This window comes from Sparus aurata, chromosome 1, assembly GCF_900880675.1.
Source record: "Sparus aurata chromosome 1, fSpaAur1.1, whole genome shotgun sequence".
Lineage (NCBI taxonomy): Eukaryota > Metazoa > Chordata > Actinopteri > Spariformes > Sparidae > Sparus > Sparus aurata.
In genome coordinates this window covers 34,225,771-34,244,509 of record NC_044187.1, presented here as the reverse complement: position 1 = coordinate 34,244,509, position 18,739 = coordinate 34,225,771, and the positions used below count along the sequence as shown (strand labels likewise).

Sequence of the window (18,739 nt, the reverse complement as noted above, 5' to 3'; positions counted from 1 at the left end):
CTGTGTCCATGTTGGAATGTGTACAAGCTAAGAGTTAGCACTTTAGGCTTTACGTTGATTGTTTTAACCAAGGCTGATTCACAGGTCAGAGTGCACATATGGATCAAGATTAGATGGTGTAAATTCAAGATTCTGAGTCAATGTAACTGAGCAATAAGCTGCTGAAGGCCTGCTAACATCAGATTGAGCATGGAAAACTACTATATACAACTCTGCATCAAGAATTTGCAACAAATTGGGTATTATACATAACTGTGGCGCAGCGCATTTAAGCCGTGACTGGCCTGTTTTCTTAGATTGGCTTCACACCAGTGCTAAGAACATTTTTGGGCCTGCATCTCTTGCTCTCACTGTGTGCCCTGGTGGCCAGCCACAGTGTGTTAACCGTGCATGGGGAAGTTATTGCAACACCAACCCTGGTTAAAGGCAATGAAAACAACTCAGCCTGCAGCCAACAAAAAGAACTGCAGTATTGGTTTTACTTTCACACGTGAAGGCTGCAGGCCAGCAGTCATTGTAAGGTAAAAAGCCCATCGGGAGGAGAAGTGTTAAATGGAGGCTTAAGGCTTCACATCAGACAGTCAGACCCTTTAATAGTTTAATCCCCCTTTCTAATAGGCCACCATTTATAGCCAAGGCAAAGCAAGTGTATTTATAGAGCACCACTCAGGCACAGTGAGTTCAGAGTGCTTAACAGGGCATGGAAATACTAGAAATGTTTAATATCAGAATGCATTTAAAGGACAATACAAACAAAAGTAAGTACATTTTTACGTAAATAAATAGTCACAGATTAAAAAGAAGTAATATTCAGGGCAACAGTAATCAGTCATGTTTTTAGCCCTGATTTAAATGACCTGACAGTTTTAGCAGACATCCAGTAGTCAGGAAGTTTGGTCATTAGGTGACGAGCATAAAATCCAAAAGCTCCCATATGCCCTGAGAGGACTGGAGGATTTTTAATGTGCAAGTAAATCAGAAATGTATTCATGCCTAAGACGATTTAGTACTTTATTGACAAGTAATAGGATTTTAAAATCTAAAGTTATAACTAATGGCTTTATTGATACATAGACTTTGATTGTTAAAAATCCCTCTGGCTGGTGATTATCTTCCTGCTGCAAGCCATGACTTTGTAGCGCTTTTGCAGGAAGACCCTCTAGAGGATCGTTGACCTTTGACCCTTTTCTGAGAAAAAAAAAAAAAAAGTTTCAGAGCATCTGGACAGCAAAGACTTCTTTATGATTTACAACTACCGTATAACATATTTTTTCATAAACAGCCTTGCAAAAGGATTTATGAACATGCACGTTTTAAATCGTTATGAATTCGAGTTAGAAGCTTTTTTGCCGTCATTGTCGATATAATGTAATTCAAAGCTGACCAGAGTCTCAGAATTAGCACAACAACCGGACATGTACTGTTTTCTGTGTATTGTACACAATGCCCAGTTATTTCTGCATTTCCTCTCCGGGGTCTACTACAGAGCAGCGGTGGTGACGTCACGCAGACAAGCCTGAGCAGCTTTGCGCGCTCCCGGCGCCTGCGAGCACGAGCCGAGGCTTCCTCCACATCCAGCAAGAACCAGGAAGTGAAAGTATACACATGGAGGGTGTGTCTTTCTCTGCCAGCGAATGTTGCATTTTTAAAAACACACTCCTCCTCGGATAAATAATGGGGGACTCGGCGAGGGCCAAGCGGCGGGAGCAGCTAAAGCGCTGGGACGGCTCCTGCACCGACAAGGCGTCGGCCGTGGCCAGGCGGAGGTGCCGGGGAAATGCCGAGAACGGATCAGGGGAGCCGGAGGCCGAGCTCAGCGACCCGCTTAGGGACCAGCCAGGCTCTGTGGGCAGAGAGGAAAGCAGCCCACTCCTCAAGCGACGGTAAGGAAACGTCTCCTGTCAGTTTCATTATAACGCCCAGCTAACAGCAAGCTAGCTTAGCTTAAACATCTGCAGATGCTAAAGAAGGAATGTTGTGCGTGGGCTTGGATGGGGGGGTGGACAAAATGACAGACACATCTTACAGTGCATTACATTACGTTAGCCCTCCAGCTGCTACTGTTTATTGACGCTCTCAATGTTCAGTTTCTTGTTGGACGCGTCAGTGTTCAGTTGTCATGTCGTAAGCCCTAGTAAGAGAGGCCCTGACACCGAACACTTTAGCAGCAGGTTTAAAACCTTCACAACAGCCTATGGCTAAGTTATGTGTGTGTGTGTGTGTGTGTGTGTGTGTGTGTGTGCGCGCGCGCGCGCATTATTCGTATATTCTGCTCTGATTCTTGTACAATTGCACCAACACCTGTTGTGCATATGTATCGTCTGTACTTGCACTTCCATGGTGTGTGTTATGATTGTATTATCAAGTTACATAAAACACATTGTGTTGCCCTGTGTAAGAAACGTACTATATATATGATGCTAGCCTGCTATTTTTTGTTTGTCTTATTGAGGATGTGCTTGTCCAGCATTCACCTTTCACCTTTTCAAATGTCATGGTTTTTGGTACCGACATTATTTTGAAATACTTGTCATACTGTCATTCATACAGTTGCAACATTTGCGATTGGTGCCCACTGTGCACTAAACTGTCACAACTGTTGCAGCAGTATGTCTATAACATGTCTGTTATTGTCAGAAAACATTCAAATTTGGCCACTCCTCCCCCTGTCCTCTGTTTTTGTAGCCCCCTCTAGATTGCATGCTTAAGATCTGCCACCTGGTCGCTATGTTTTGGTTAAGTCCCACTGGCACATCCTTTACACTGTTATTAGTTGGGGGCTGCTCAATCACTGCCCAAAGGTTGATGCCCAGAAACGTCCTAAACTCAACAAAAGGATTTAGTGTCATCTAGTATTGAGGTTGCAGATTGCAACCACTTGAATAGCCCTCCGCCCACCCTCCCCTTTTAAGCATGTAGGGGAACTACTGAAGAAGAAGACATATTTTATGAATCCATTTTTACTCTGTTGTTTTACTTTTGCGTAAACAGGCCCAAAATACACAGACATGCACAAACAGGACCTATACACATGCATTAATGGAAAGGTTTTAGAGCGAGGGGGCTGTTATGGGTCTGGTGCCTTGCTCAAGGGTACCCCAGCAGTGCTCAGGAGGTGAACTGACAGCTCTCCAGCTAACAGTCCACACTCAGTATTGGGTGGTCCAAGCGGGTCTCGAACTGACAACTTTCCAGTCCCCTGCAGACTGAGCTTATGATGCTTATAGATCAATCTAAATCTGAAGCACTGAGCTTTTGAGGAATTACTGTGTAAGAAAAGCTTGTCTTATTTTATATTTTTATCATTTTCAACAAATTTTAGAAGATCAAACCACCATTAAACTGATATGACAAGTATTTGCTGTTTACTGTGTACTGTGTACTTCCATTTTTGTCCCAAAACTACTAAAACACATCAGTGAGCCACACTTTTGCACTTTGTGAGCTGTTTCTTCAGTAACATGATGTCTACTGTGAGTTACTTAGAGTCTACCCCACATAAATCATTTTGAAGTACTGACTTACATAATCACTAGCACACCAACTTCCCTGCTGGCTGTGAGTCCCGAAGAAATAAGTACATTCATTTAGTGCTGTTTAAATTTCTTTTGCACTACATTGCCCAGCTATTTTAAGGAGTTTTTGAAAATTAAACTTCAAATTTGTGTCTCGCTTTTTAAGATGACTTTCTTCAGTAGGCAAGAATGGCCTTGAGAGTCAGATCCACAGAAAGGGGGGGGGGGGGGCTATTTGAAAACATTAGTTGATGGAAAGAAGCATTGTCACCTTTGTTTTAGTCTTTTTAAGGTGATGGTGACAGTTAGAAATCTAATATTGCCAGCCTTGTCCTGTAACTCAACCCCTCTGACAATCCCATCACATCACTTTGGCTATAGGGCTGCTGCTGCAGTGTTGTAAGGCTTCTTTTTCGCCTACTCCCTGGATCAAACACACTTGTGCTACAAGACATGCTCCTTCTTTTTAAATTGGCAAAACAGCTACAACAGCTAAGGAGTGAATTCACCTAGCTGTTTGTATCCTCTGTCTTCAGGAAAAGGGTGAGGTTTGACAGGGCTGCAGAGTTTCTGGCTGCATGTGCCAGCGGAGACACAGAGGAGGCCAAAATAATGCTGATGGAGGCCAAAGAGACCAAAAGGAAGAACGGGGAGGACGTGGCAGAAATTATCAACTGCTCCAACGCAGATGGAATCACTGCTCTCCACCAGGTGAGGAATTTATTGGTCGATGATGAAATGAATTAGAAATACTGTATTAACATACAGTAACATAGCTGAATTTAAGGTAAACATCATGGCATCTCCTCTCAGTCCTTCTGCATCCTCGTTCTATGCTACATTGTTGCCTTGTTGGTGAGAAACAGTGCTAGAAAATAAATAATCAAAGCCCCCGTATTTTACTCTCTGGTGAAAACATCATCACGTCATGTCACTCATGCTTATCATACTCAATTGCTGTATTAGCTAACTAACAAACCATATGGTTACTTTCATTCCCTGTTAGTTAAAGGAAGGTAATGTGTAAGCATATTTTGCCCTTAACTTTTTAATAACATTAATAGAAGTGTTACAGGACAGGTTATAGGACAGGTGTGTTCATGCGTTGACTCGGCCGCACTGAGCACTGAGGAAATATTGTGAAGGACGTGTTTTGATAAGCAAGGGAAAAAAATTCTGAGTGGTTTGGAAGAAAGCTGTAGCATGGATCTCATAACTAGTTAATAGAGTAGAGAATACATGGTGTCATAGAGAAGACATCAGACATTCTGCTAGTGGTTTCAATCTTCACACTTTATTGTATACCTAAACATAGATATACATTTACGCAATGCAAAATAGTTTAATTCCAGCTCGATATTGGATTTTGTTTGCTCCCGTATATCGACATCGACCCCAAAAGTTGAGTATAAGCCTGTAGTCTTCCATCTGTTCCATTCTCATGAACTCTCAGGAACGCCTGGATGGAATATCTTCAAATTTGGCACAAACGTCCACATGGACTCAAAGATGAACTTATTCGAGTTTGGTGGTCAAAGGTCACTGTGACTGTACAAATCATGGTTTTGGCCATAATCTATATGCTAATTATCACAATATTTCACAAAAATGTCTAAAAGGATAAAATTATGAAGTGATGGCATTTTATATGCAAAAGGTCAACTTTACAGTTAAATCATGATGTAATGTAAAAACACTTTCTAGCCATTATTTAATACCATAACTCAGGAACAGAAGGGGAGATCTTATGTGGAGGGTAGAACATGTGCATGTGTGTTTTATAATGTGTTGCTTCTTCGTGTTCTATGAGAATCAGCTTTATTGATCAAACATGTGAACACATACACGTAATTGGACTGTTTTTTGTTTCTCTCAATGATCTAACACACTAATAGACACACAGCAGTAGTCTTCTATTTCACCAAGAACTACCATTAATACCTTTTATTTAATACCTTCAAAGTCTTCACTACATATGAGTTTGGATGTTCATGGATGCAAAATTCAACTTGACTGGTTGAAAGAGGCATACAACACAAGGTGGTTATTTTAGTTCTCCCCTTCTCTTCTGCACAGGCCTGCATAGATGGCAGCATGGAGATGGTATCCTTTCTTTTGGACCACAGTGCCAATGTGAACCAGGTTGACAGCGAGGGATGGACGCCGCTGCATGTTGCTGCGTCCTGCGGCTACCGTGACATCGCAGAGTGTGTAGTATTCATGTCCCCGTAGTTAGCAGAATACAGCAGCGTAACAGCTGTAAGAAAACACTACTCTTTGCCAAAATGCAGCGTTGGTGCCAGAGTATTTCTGCATTCAACAATACTAACATTGTTGTCGTGTTTGGCAGGACAACAAGTCAGCTAAAGCATGAGTGGGCTTGCCTGGAACACGCACGCATGCAACTCAGTTGATTAAACAATTGATGCAAGTTTTTTCTACAGTATCATGTTCATTTTCTTGGAATAAGTTTGTTGGTTTCACTTTAGATATTGAATGTATCTGAACCCCAAACATGAATAGTGTGATAGCTTTAGCTCTGTATTCAGAGTTTGTGGTCCTGCTGAAGACTTTGTAAACATTTTTACTGGTCAATGGATTCTCACTCTGTCCATGTTTGTCAGTTTCCTATTGCAGGAAGGCGCTTCTCTCTCTGCTGTGAACTGTGACGGTGACGTTCCTCTGGACATTGCTCTGGATGAGAGCACTGAGTCACTTCTTCAGGATTACACTCTTAGACAGGGTGAGGGCCATTTTTCACAACTATGCCCCCTCTTAAAACAATGTTTCATCATTTGTTTGAGCTTGTTCTGGGATATTCTGCACGTTGTCACAACAACCTTCCCTGGAGGACATTGAGAGTTACTGAATCAGTTGTATAAGGAAGGGGGAATAAAAGAGCTTCAGCGAGACATTTAAACCCTGCTACTAAATAGAAGCATTATAAGAGAGGAATTTCCATGTTGGTAGTGATGACTGATGATTAACCCGTTTGTTCAGGCCAATGCCAAAATAACTAATATTAATCTTACAATTATACAAAAATGTAAAGAGGAAAATAAATATATATTTTTTGCATGATAAGTTTATTTTTGTAATCACAATTGCAGGACCATTTTTTAAAGTTAGCCATCTCTGACATCTCTGTAAAAAAGAATACGCAAACTTACTTGTTATAACCTTTAAAAACATGAGTTTTATACTACTGGCCTAATTGATGTGCTGTGTGACATCATTGGTTCCTCCTCCCTCTGCTGCTGCAGGGGCAGGTATGTATTTGACATTTCCTTTTTGTGTCTAGGTGTGGACTTGGAGGCAGCCAAGCGGATGGAGGAGGAACAAATAATGTCAGACGCCCGGACCTGGCTGAATGAAGGCCCACCCAGTGATGTACAACATCCCAGGACTGGGGCCACCCCACTGCATGTTGCTGCTGCCAAAGGCTATGTAGAGGCCCTTAAGTAAGCATCTCCTGACCTTTTATTTTTTTTATAATAGATATCTGTATTATATTTTAACTCAGAAATGCCGTTGTCTTATTCAAGTCTATAACGGGCCTACAGTGTCTCTTCTACTGTTATCACCTTGCTGTTGTGTTATCCAGGATACTGTGTCAGGTTGGGTTGGATGTGTCAGCTGTGGACTTTGATGGCTGGACACCTCTCCACGCTGCAGCACACTGGGGTCAGGGGGAGGCCTGTCGCATTCTGGCTGAGCAGTTGTGCAATATGGAGGCTCGCAGCAACGGGGTGAGGCCCAAAAATATTAAAACTTTTCTTATCACGTCATGCATCTGTGTTTGGCCTGTTCTTTCATTCACAGGAAGTTAATTTATCATGACATTAAGATGAATTTTGGTATTTTATTACATTTTTATTTTGAAATCGACTTTTTAGGGTCAGACACCGTTTGATGTAGCTGATGAAAGTGTTGAGGAGCTCCTGGAGGAGTTATCACAGAAACAAGCCAAAGTGAGAAAGTGTTTGTCTTTACGTGGTATTATATACATGTACTTTATGTGATTTAAAAGATCACTGACAACTGCCTCTCTCTCTTTCATTGGCGCAATGAAAAGTCCATATTGGATAGGCAAAACCAACAAGGCTCCACAGCTGCAAACACACAAAATAAAAAGCGGAGGTTAGTATCTATCTGTAATTCATCCTAAATATATTACAGTCTTCCCCAATTAAAATCTTCCAGTCATTCTTATATTTGAACAAGTGCATGTATTAACCCTGACATTAAATTAACAGAAATGTTAAAATGGAAAACGCCTTACTTCTAGTAACACCTATGACCTAACCAAACATATTCTGGACAAATAACAAATGATAAGATAAAAGGTGCCATAACATCAACATCCAAGACTTGAAAAGTCGTCTTGCACAGTGTCACTCTCTGAAGTCCCTCAATGCCAACATTTGTCCCCATGTATTGTCTTCCAGGAGCTCAGTATGCAGGATGAGCAGCAAAGACAAGATGAATGTGCAGGACCAGTCTAAAGAGAGGGGTGTATCAGGAGGCCTGGAGCTGAGTGAGGAGAAAGAGAGCAGCCCTGGTAAACCAGCCACTGTGTTTAAAGTTTAAGCAGATATACTACATACTGTAACTATATTTGTGTGTGATAGTGCTGATTCCATAAGATGCTGGTTCTGTTTTTCCAGAAAGCTCCACCTTGTCCAGTCCAGACACTGAAAGTGTGACCACATCCACAGTCAGCTCTGCTGACAAGGTACAAATCACACAGTTTAATCCAGGATGACACACAATACCTTTCTTTCTTCCTCATTCAAGGGTTGTTACTCACATTATGAAGTAGAATATAGAAAAGCTGGATGGAAAAGACCTAAATTCTTTAAACCTCATCAATACACCTGAGGTGCTCTTGCAAATGTGTGTGTCTTAAATTAGTAGTAAAAAGTAATTTGTTGAATAATTTTAAAAAAACAAGGCAACTCACGTAATTATCAAGTTCTGTCATTGTGGATTCAGAAAAAAAGCCAGAGTGTATGATAGAGTATCTAATGTAAGTGGGATTTCAAAACTGACAGCGGTTATGAATATCCCCCAATCAGGAAGTACATGTATATCAGTGTGAATACTTTTTTATCAGTTCATTTAATCTGTGTGGTTCAGCCCGCATGGGTGCCAACACACCCAGCATTTCACCCCTCTTGAATGCTTTTGGTCTGGATTAAAGCATGTCAGTTAAAAAGACTAATCTAAACAGCATGCTGACATTTATTGTGATTTCCCACTGGTGAGGTAAATCAAAATTTTAATAAGCGATAGTTGATTACAGTTTAACTTAAGGCCCTTACTCTTGTGTTTTATGTGGTACAGACACCAGAGGAGAAGGATGATGAGGTGAAAGAGCAGGACAAGGCAAACCGCACTGCCAGAGTCCAACCCACTCCTCAGACGAGGGAGAACATGGCTGAGAGCCCCAACACTCCCAACACTGACAAGCGCAAGAAACAACAGTAAGAAACAACAGAGTGATTTGAGCAGAAGTACAAAAGATGTATTTTTCTCAACACCAGTTAATTTTTATTTTATGCTGTAACAATTATAAAAAAAAAAACGTTATCTATTTTACCTCTATAATTTCATACAGGTGTATGGTGAATAAGGTCAGAATGTATATATTTGTGTAATATATAGGCTGTGGGCGTATGTGTGTTTAGGTTCCAGGCTCCAGCCAGAGATGAAGAGTCTGAGTCTCAGAGGAAAGCTCGCTCCCGGCTGATGCGGCAGTCACGCCGCTCTACACAGGTACTGCTCACTAGTGATTGGGGGTCATTAGGATTTATGATGCAACAACTCCTATTGATTCTCTTTTCTGTTCTTTTTATAATTATGCAAAAACAAATTATAATCAGGATTCAAAACGGTTTGTTTTTTGTCCTAAAATCCAAAGACTTTGGGACATTTAATCTACTATTCACTTGTAGCCTTGTCCTGTGTTCAAACCGAATGCAAAGAATATGTTTGCTGGTGCAGCACCTACAAATGTCCCTTGGGTCCAGTTAGATGCTGATTAGATGCTGATGTGCTCCTTACTCTTCAGTACCGCTAACAACATACTGTCTGACATGTAGCTACGGCCTAAGTTGGTTCAAATTGCCTCTCATTTCCTACACTGTAAGAACAGCCAGCTGCTGTCAGACACTCAAAATAATAATCACAATGATTAAATGTGATTTCAGCAGGACTTCAGCTGTTTCTTTTATTCAGTTGTCTGTGTTTATATTCAATGACAAGGACCTGGATTCATTTAGAAACTGTGTAAATATATTTTCATATAGTCACATACTCTGAAGACTTCACAACTTTTTCACTTTGCTGCACACTGCAGTTGTGCATACCAGAAACAATATTAGCAGTTAGTCAGTTACACAGATGTGCTCACATGTGCTGCTTAAACTTTATGTCCTCGTCACCCTTTATTGGCTGATACTCATGCTGGTGTTGCAAACTGCAAAATGCTGTGTGTAATACATTATTTGAGCAAACCTAGAGTCATGCCCAGAAGTTTATATACACTAGTATTGAACATGTTTATGATGGCAGTCTTGAGCGCCAATAATTTCTACAACCCTCATATTTTCCGTGAAGGTGAGAGATGAACACATACTACTTTGTCACAAAAGGCATTCATGAAGTTTGGTGCAGAATTAAATTTGGAGAAGTAAATTCTTTAGCTTCCTGGCACAGTCTTGTTTCTAGCGCAGCATACATACATACATACATACATACATACCATACATACCATACATATGTAACATACATACATAAAATACATACATAAAATACATATAATACATACATAAAATACATATAAGTCATCATCATTTCCTGTGTCAACAAAAAGCCTCCACATTGGCACTTGTCTTCACATTTGACAAAGTGAAACTTCACCAAATTTTGACAAATTAAACAATGAAACTTAGCACACAGTTAACACAGTCAACTTACTATCTCACTTAAACTATTGCACAGTCTCCACATTTGAATCAGTGTGATATATATTGAAGTAGCCTAGTAGTTGTATCAACATCTGCATGTAATCAAGAACTGACTCTCAAATCAAATAAAGAAAGAACAATTCAAAAACATTTCGACAATATTTATTGTCACTTTACACTTGATTATACAGGTATATATTACTGTAAATATGTATTATTTTATTCTCTTTAAAGGTAAGAAGGGCTGCATTTAAAAATAAAATAGTGAAAATAAATTAAAAAAATTTTTTGCATCCTAAGATTCCCCTCAAGTAAGGTTTCAGCTACTGCACTCATGCACTTCTTGACAACCCCTCTATCAGTAAACAGCTTTTTGTATCCAAAATCCAAGCGACTCTGGGGGAACGTTCATTAGCTCTCAGAGAGGCCATGTTGTCTCCGGGTCACCCGTCTCGCTGTCCTTCTCTCCCTGTATCGCTCACTTATCTTTCTGTCTGTCAGTCGCTTCTTTCACCCGTCTGTATTCAGAGTCACAATGTTTATCGCCTGGATAAAGGCCGAATGCAATAGAGTGGCATCAGTGAATTTTTGCAAGTACAAGTATATTAGCACAGTATTGGCCTGATACCAGATGCCAGTGTCGGCATTGGTGCATCCCTAATACATACATACATATATTGAAAATATAATATATATTGATATTTTCCATTATTAAATTCAAAGAGTTAAACTCATATATTCTAGGTTCATAACACATGAAGTGAAAGTCCATTCAACAAAAGGAGTTATAATCAGAAAGACCTTCTATAAAGTATGTTCAGTTATGCACTCAATACTTAGGGTTATTGAAGCCCAGGTTGCTATGATATATATATATAAATATATTTATACAAATAAAATGACTGTTTTGTTTTGCTGTGTGTTGGCAGGGTGTGACTCTTACAGACTTGAAAGAAGCAGAGAAGACTGTGCCTAAAGCTGCAGATCCACCACTTCGCAACATCCAGCCTGTCAGCCCTATTGTCACTGTCACGCCTGCTGAAAGAGGTGAGTGAGGATGAAATTGTTTATGACCTACTTGTGTTGTTTCACCAGCTGTAGTGTTTTCTGGAGGCAGATGTCTCTAAAACAGTACCTTGTTATAAGCCAAGATGGCAAAAAAAAGTAGCCATGAGCACAAATGCAGCACAGCTAGTCATAAATCAGTATAAGTTATGTATTGTTTGCCTGGCACATCACGTGGTTGGAGGCCCACTACTGTTTACCGTAAAACAAGATAACAAAATAAGAAAACATGATGTAGACTTTGGGTGGAGTGGTCTTCGGGAAAGTTTAGAAAGGAAGTGAGGTTTGCTCATGTGGGCGTTAAGGGCTACTGCTGCTGAGGATGTAGTATTAGGTGTGAGTTATCTGCCAGGGTGGCTATCATATACTCATCTTCTAAGTACACCCAACCTCACTCCACCCTTGTTTTGTTTGGTTTTTATATGATGGGTGGGGAACTGAACATTTTCTGGTCTGATAGGACTGACACCATGGTTTTCCCTGTGAAACCAATAATCTCTAAATAGTGCTACAACAACTGATCAGTAAGTTGTCAACTCTTTAAATTAATTGCAATTGATTTTCTTTCTTAATTATTTTTAAGAAAGAACAGTATATGTGAATATTTTCCGCTTACTTAACTCATCTATGACAGGATAGTGAATATCTTTGCACTGTGGACAAAACAAGATATTTGTGGAAGTCATTAGGGGCTTTGGGAAACACTGATCGACAATTTCTGACATTTCTATAGACCAGTCAAGTGACTGATTAATTGAGAAAATAATCAAAAGATTTATTGAAATTATTACGAGTTGCAGCCCTACACATCTTGCCTCTTCTAGAAGTTTCACAAGGCCAAAAACAGCATGTTTTTCATGTTAAACTGAGGCAGAAAGTTACATTTGGAACATAATCTGATGACTGCTTAGATTAATCCTGAACTGAGCTACTGCCTCACTGAAACAAGATGTTATTCGCTCTCTTCTAAATATCCACAGGGGCATGGGACATGGTTAGTTAGTTGACTTAGGAGTTTTCTTTGTCCACCTTCTTGTGTTTCAGATACAGACCCGGTGAAGCAGGAGGAGCCAGAGGCTGATAGGCGTCTTGGAGTGAGGGACAGGAGGAGAGGGAGGAGGGAGAGACGCTCCACGGGCATCGTTCAGCCAGGTGGAGAGGTAAGAAAGATTATATCAACCTTACATCATCAAAAACATGGCAGACAGTTCAGTGTCAAAAAGCTATTGCAAAGGTTTGCTTTAATTCTGGCATCAGCAAACCAGTTCCTTCGTGTGTTCAGTTTTTGCAGCTATATGTGAGTGTGAAAGTCGGGGAGAGGCCAAACCACTTCCTCTTTGTCATGATGCAACTGAATATTCAATAAGAGCACTTTTTTTTCAAAGAAGAGAACTTTGCTGACTGGAAGTCATGAGGTTTACGTGTGTTTCTAGTGAAATCGCTGGAAGACTGGCATGTGTCATGGTTCTACCACCAAAAGAGTTCAAGCTTTCTTTTAAACCTCCTTAAACTCATGCTGTACAACCAAACCTCCTTTTAAAATTGATAACATATATGTCAGGCTGACTATCTGGATACAGATAGCATATGAGACTATCAGAGAGTGTTGAATAAGATGATTTAAACAACTTTAAAGCTACTTAATGGGAAACAAAAGACCTACCTAAAAAAAAAAAACTGCAACAGAGATGTCCGACAGTGTGGTTTTAGTCATCTTTGAACATCACATAGAGATTCAGATTCATGTAAAAAAGATTTGCCCTGTGGTGTGTATGATTTCAGCCGAACACTGCTGGTAAACTCATGTTCAAAGTGCAGTGCTGTGTAGCTGACGAACTGAACCTTTTTGTTCTGCAGAATGAAGATGAGGATGCTCATTCGGACGACACAAACAGTAACACTCCTAACAAGTGAGTGTTGTTATTGTCTTGTGTTTGCTCCCAGTCCTAAACGATCCCCTCCACATCACATTTACGTCTGCATGTACATCAATCAGCACAGTGGACAGAAACATTCAACTGGATTCTGGCTGATCATATTCTGACTTGTGTGACCTTTAAAATGGTCAAGTTGAAGGTTTTACGTGAGAGAGCTGCTCGGAAAGACTGTCTAAAAAAGGCTTCTTTGAATTTGTTTGTGCATTTGCCTGTTTGAGTTGGAAACTAAATGTAGTCTTATATCCAGGACACAGCGGTACCTTTTTATCTAGATAAATATGTAATCATTTGTTTCTGCGGAGGATTCTCTGACAGTGTCTCGTGTTTCTCTGCAGTGAGAGTCAATTGGGAGATCTGTCTGGTGACTACAGGACGGTACGTGTCCGACCCTCTTCTCACAGAAAAGCTCACACATACCTGAATAACACAAGTGAGGGCCTAGAGCGAGACAAACCAGGACAGGAATGAAAAATGAACAGAAACCAGCTTTACTGGAGCATCAACCAAGCTATTTCCAGCTGCACATATATTTGTCATTCATTTTCCAGAACAGTTTACTTTGTGATATCCAGGAGAACAGGAGTGAAATATTTTCTCATGTAAAGAGTAAAATGCTCTGTTCATATACTGCTAAAGCAAAAAATTACAATAAAGAATAGCTACAGTGTAGTATAATTCCGCCCAAAGATAAAGACAGTCCTATTTGCACAGTTCTGTTCAGGAACTTTACTTTTATCCTTAGAGACAGACAGATTTTAAGACACTATAGTGGACAGACTATCCTGCCCTGTCTACAAGATGTAATGGATATAGTTTTAACTAAAATGTCCTCAATGTGTGCTTTTTCTTTGAAAAACCTAAATTTGGTTGCCAATCTTGAGAGAGAAGAAGCACTTTAATAGTTTAACACTTAGCTGCAAAAATAATAGATTCAAAAATAGCAGCATTCAAAAGATATTATTATCTTCAGTTTCTGATGGTCTGTGCTGTGCATGTGTTTACTGCTAGCTGTACTTCAAAGTACTGCAGGAGAACCTGGCTCTAAAGGACAAGCTGCAGGAGATGGAGCTGCAGCTCAGCCAAAACAAAGTGGAACTGGAGCGACTCCGACAGGTTCGGCAGGTTTGCTTCTACATCTGATCTTTTAAATCTGTCGGTGTGTGTGTGTGTGTGGGTGGGTGTGTGGGTGTGTGGGTGTGTGGGTGCTGACAGTTTTGAGTCAGCAGTACTAAAGAGAGTGCGTCAAAGTGGACAACAGCACAAATCAGTCTTCAATTGTTGTTTTATTTTTCATTTTCAGTTCAATTATCCACTCTGTAAAATCATAGATCAATCAGAAACTTAATTCACTCATATTATTGATTTGTTTGTTTGTTTTTTAATTGCGATTAAATTGAGAATACGTGCACATGAATAGTGTTTCTCTCTGTGGCAGAGTCAAGAGAGCAGCACAGACAGACCAGCCCTGCTGGAACTGGACAGATTTGTAAGTCAGCTCTTTAATGTTCTTTATACAGATATACTAGTTATACTAATTCTATGTACGGTGTATATATATTTCTGTACCAATTAAATAGAAATTCATCCTAACATTTTTTTTCTCAGTCAGTGAGTAAAAGGTTTTGTAAAGATGTAGAAGTTCATTTGACACATTGGACAGAGCTACCATTTCCTGCTCTTGAGCTTTGAACTGTGAAGTTTGATGTCTTCAGTGTATTTATTTGAGTTTATTTAAAGTGGCTGAATGTCAACAGCTATCCAAGTTCAGTAGAGCATGAAGCCAAAGTGTCATTAACATTAGAAGAAGTTTCACACGGTTCTATAAATAACAGCAGTCAGTTTGTGACATTCAAGCTGTTGTTCACAGGAGAAGTTGGCCCTCCAGAGGAAAGCAGTGGAACTAGAAGACGAGCTAAAGGTACACATGTCCACTGCAACACTCATTTACATACTGTACTGGTTACTGATTTAACCTGACTCTAAACATTTGACTCTCTATTCCCAAATAATTAAAGTGAGTGTTACAGCTGCACAAGCCATGCTCCGAAAGCAAAAGAAACATTTTTATTTGATTGATATGATTTTAATCCGGCAGCACGTAAGTTGAAAGCGTCACATGATATCAAGAAAGCAAGATAACAAACATGATCATGGTCATATAAAGAAAGAGTTGAGCTTTTATATATATCTGTGATTTTGCAGGAACATACTTGGCTAATGTAGCATTTGTTCTGGCCATTGGATTAGCTTTAATAGGGATTCACACAGTTTAGCAGGAAGGCACATTTTTACAACATTATTATACTTTACTGTAAACTAATGCAATACATGTGTAATTGCATTTAAAAGGTGGCACATTAGCCTCTGTGCATTTGGATGTCAGAAAAAGAATTACTGACAAACAGAAGAGGTCGGTTGTAACCGTCAGGGAGAACATATGGTCAGTTTGTCAGTGGTGTAGATAAGTTAGCACTGTTTATTGTTCAGTCTTCTGCAGTGTTGGGAAGCATTATGTTCCAGAGTAACTTTCTCCATAACAAGATTACTGCCATTTAAAAGTAACTGATCACGGTCACCTACTGAGAAAACTAACTTGTAAGGCTACATTTGGTTGAACCAAAAAGTGAAAACCCCTTTGTGACTCCATGCACATATAGCTGCTTGCATTGTCCAGAGGATTCCTCAAAGTACTGACTCTTCTGTCACTGAATGACATATTCTATGACTCATAATCTGTGACTGTGCAGTCTAATAATCACAGGAAGGACAGATGCTTTATCCCATTCACAGCTAATCGTTTGTTTGATTACACAACCTAAAATGGAATGGATACAGTGCATGTATCTTAACAACTTCATACAACATGTTTTTGTTTTGCAGTTCAACTACAATGAAAACATATTTGATGTACATTAAGTAAATAGAAACTGAGGGTAGCTGACAGTCTACGCAGCCTTTTGCCAGCTAACGATCTGAAGACGAACTGGGCAAAGACATACAGTTTTAGCAGCTGAAAACAAGAATACATGCTTATATAGGCCGTGTTTGCATCACGTAGTAATCATCGTAATCATCTTTAAACATGTGAACAATGAACCAGAGTCTCTCTCAGCCCTCTGCCATCTTGCTAGCTGAGTTGCACCTTTTTGTTGTTTTTGTGGAAATGAGAAATATGGTGAAATTATTTCTGCAATGGATTAATTGAAAACTTAGGTTTATATTGGATTATTTGAATTGTAAGAGTATCTTTGTAATGCATTACCCCTAACACTGGTCACCTGTGGCCAAGGGTCATAAAAACACAGATTTATGTACTGTTAAGATTTCCTGCAGTGTTTTTACAGCAGACGTGGGTTGCCTCTCCTGAAACACCTCTGGTAACATTAAAAGGAGTAAAACATTCAATTTAATGGCTAAAGAGCAGAGTCTCAATGTCACAAGGCAAATGTCTAATGATATATTTAATAAATGTGGTTATTGTTTCGGAAGAAATCTAGTAACTGAAGTGGTCATTAGATAAGATGACCAGAATTCTGCGGTTTAGCTTAACCTCCAAACAAAGCTAATCTTGTCAGATGTTGAGCAACAAACAACAGCCACATAGAGTTCTGGAATAGTTTTCAAATGCCTGAAGTCTGCAGAATTCTCTGGGGTACAATCTCAACATCAGGATTTTTGTCCTTGCTGTTCTCGCTGATTTTGAGTGTTCTACTTGTGCAAATAGTGTTTGTTTCTGTTGTCTATTAAAGTGATGTTATATGTTCATCAACTCTTGGAAGAATAGCTGGAATCCTAATAAATGTTGGATGATGTTTTATAGGTTCTGGTGGACCTCAAAGCAGACAACCAGAGGCTCAAGGATGAAAACGCCGCCCTCATTCGAGTCATCAGCAAACTCTCAAGATGAACCTTAAAAAAAAACACACACACACACATATAAACAGAGATAAAAAAGTATTACATTCTTCTTTTGCCCAACTCAGAAGACACAAACCAGGATGGGAGACGACAGCATCAAACATCTGCACAGCACATTCAACAGTAACTGGAACAACGTGTAGATTTCAGGGTTATAAGTCTGTTTATGGGCCTTTATGTTTTTGGCAGATCTACTGTATAACAAGCTGAACTGCACCTCCTGTGGACTGACGGGATGATCCTGTTCACATCCACTTTTATATTAAGTTTTTATTGTTGTATTTTTTTAACTGGAATATTTTAATGTGCTTAGCTTTTCTGAGACTTTGTATAAAATCTGTATTAAGATACTTAAAGCCATGCACAGTGTGAGCTCACAGTAATGTTTTAGATAGCTTTTCTTGACCTCTGAAGGGATGGAGACATAAAAATGCCAGTCAGGTGTAGGGGTGGTTACTATAAAAAAACAAAAAAAAAAGGAAAAATAGTACAGAAGACTTATGTGCCAAAAACCAGCCCCAGTTTTGCATGTCCTTTGGGGTAAACTCCAGTGGTCAGTGTTCTCAGGATGAGTGTTGGGTTGCTTTCTGTTTTGGCTGACTGCTGAAAAGGTGGACCAAATCTGCATGCTCATCTCTCCCTGCTCCTCTGAATGTATATTTAATATGTATATTTATGTACAGGGGCCATCTGTTCTGAGAGTGATGTAAAGGTGTAGTTGTGGTCTCTGTTTCTAAAAATGAGAGAGAGATTTGGGTGCTAATCGTGGACGTCAGGCACGACTCGTGTTCAGAGGGGTTTTTACAGGAACTGTTTGTTACAGACGACAGATCTTAAAGAGGTTGAGGAGAATGCATGCTCTAGCCTTAGTACTGGAAGTCGGTAGAAAATTTCACTTCGCCATTTCGACTGGACGCTTCTGACGGCAACGACCTGTAAACTAAGTATTCACCCTGTGACGGACGGCTGTTATCACCCAACAGACAGGCCAGATGGGTCAACTTCTGAATGTTTACTCCAACTTTAGAGAAAAAAACCTGCATGTCCAGTTGTATTTTGATGCTGTGCCTTTCAATATACATTTCTAAGTGATATTTCTATTTTTCTTTGGTAAATGTACACTGTTAAGTATAAAATACAGTATGGGCATACATTATCAAGCCTCTGTTGTACTTTATCTTTGACTTTTTTTTCTTTTGCAAGGAAAATCTGGTCAGTAGATACAGAGACTGTAGAACTAACTATAGATGCACATATTGACTTATTGCATATCTCATTAGCATTTTGGTGACTATGTTAAAGGTATTTTTGGTATTTAAGAAACAGTTACGCC

General features: G+C 39.7%; 1 protein-coding gene across 3 annotated transcripts; it reads left to right on the top strand.

Moving 5' to 3' along the window:
- Positions 1 to 1,512: 1,512 nt before the first annotated feature.
- Positions 1,513 to 18,583, top strand: ppp1r12c (protein phosphatase 1, regulatory subunit 12C). Of its 3 annotated transcripts, none has more exons than XM_030425051.1 (20): positions 1,513 to 1,883; positions 4,052 to 4,226; positions 5,592 to 5,722; positions 6,140 to 6,258; positions 6,817 to 6,976; positions 7,120 to 7,264; positions 7,412 to 7,486; positions 7,591 to 7,655; positions 7,964 to 8,076; positions 8,183 to 8,250; positions 8,862 to 9,001; positions 9,206 to 9,293; positions 11,416 to 11,533; positions 12,596 to 12,711; positions 13,409 to 13,461; positions 13,824 to 13,863; positions 14,497 to 14,610; positions 14,924 to 14,974; positions 15,356 to 15,430; positions 15,697 to 15,935. In XM_030425051.1, the coding sequence occupies exons 1-20, from the start codon at positions 1,675 to 1,677 to the stop codon at positions 15,709 to 15,711; spliced, it is 2,070 nt and encodes a 689-aa protein (XP_030280911.1). In that variant the 5' UTR covers positions 1,513 to 1,674; the 3' UTR covers positions 15,712 to 15,935. The 3 variants fall into 3 exon arrangements, with proteins under 3 accessions (XP_030280911.1, XP_030280896.1, XP_030280906.1); XM_030425036.1 differs by lacking the exon at positions 15,697 to 15,935 and adding an exon at positions 17,309 to 18,583 and having other exon boundaries at positions 1,514 to 1,883; positions 15,356 to 15,406; XM_030425046.1 differs by lacking the exon at positions 15,697 to 15,935 and adding an exon at positions 17,309 to 18,583 and having other exon boundaries at positions 1,515 to 1,883; positions 14,497 to 14,601; positions 15,356 to 15,406.
- The last annotated feature ends 156 nt before the right edge of the window (positions 18,584 to 18,739 follow it).

Excerpts from the sequence above, each read along its gene's own strand:
- ppp1r12c (XM_030425036.1), top strand. The coding sequence starts at position 1,675 with ATGGGGGACTCGGCGAGGGCCAAGCGGCGGGAGCAGCTAAAGCGCTGG. Across the intron at positions 5,723-6,139 it reads GGCTACCGTGACATCGCAGA|TTTCCTATTGCAGGAAGGCG; the intron begins GTGTGTAGTATT and ends CATGTTTGTCAG. Across the intron at positions 6,259-6,816 it reads GGATTACACTCTTAGACAGG|GTGTGGACTTGGAGGCAGCC; the intron begins GTGAGGGCCATT and ends TTTTGTGTCTAG.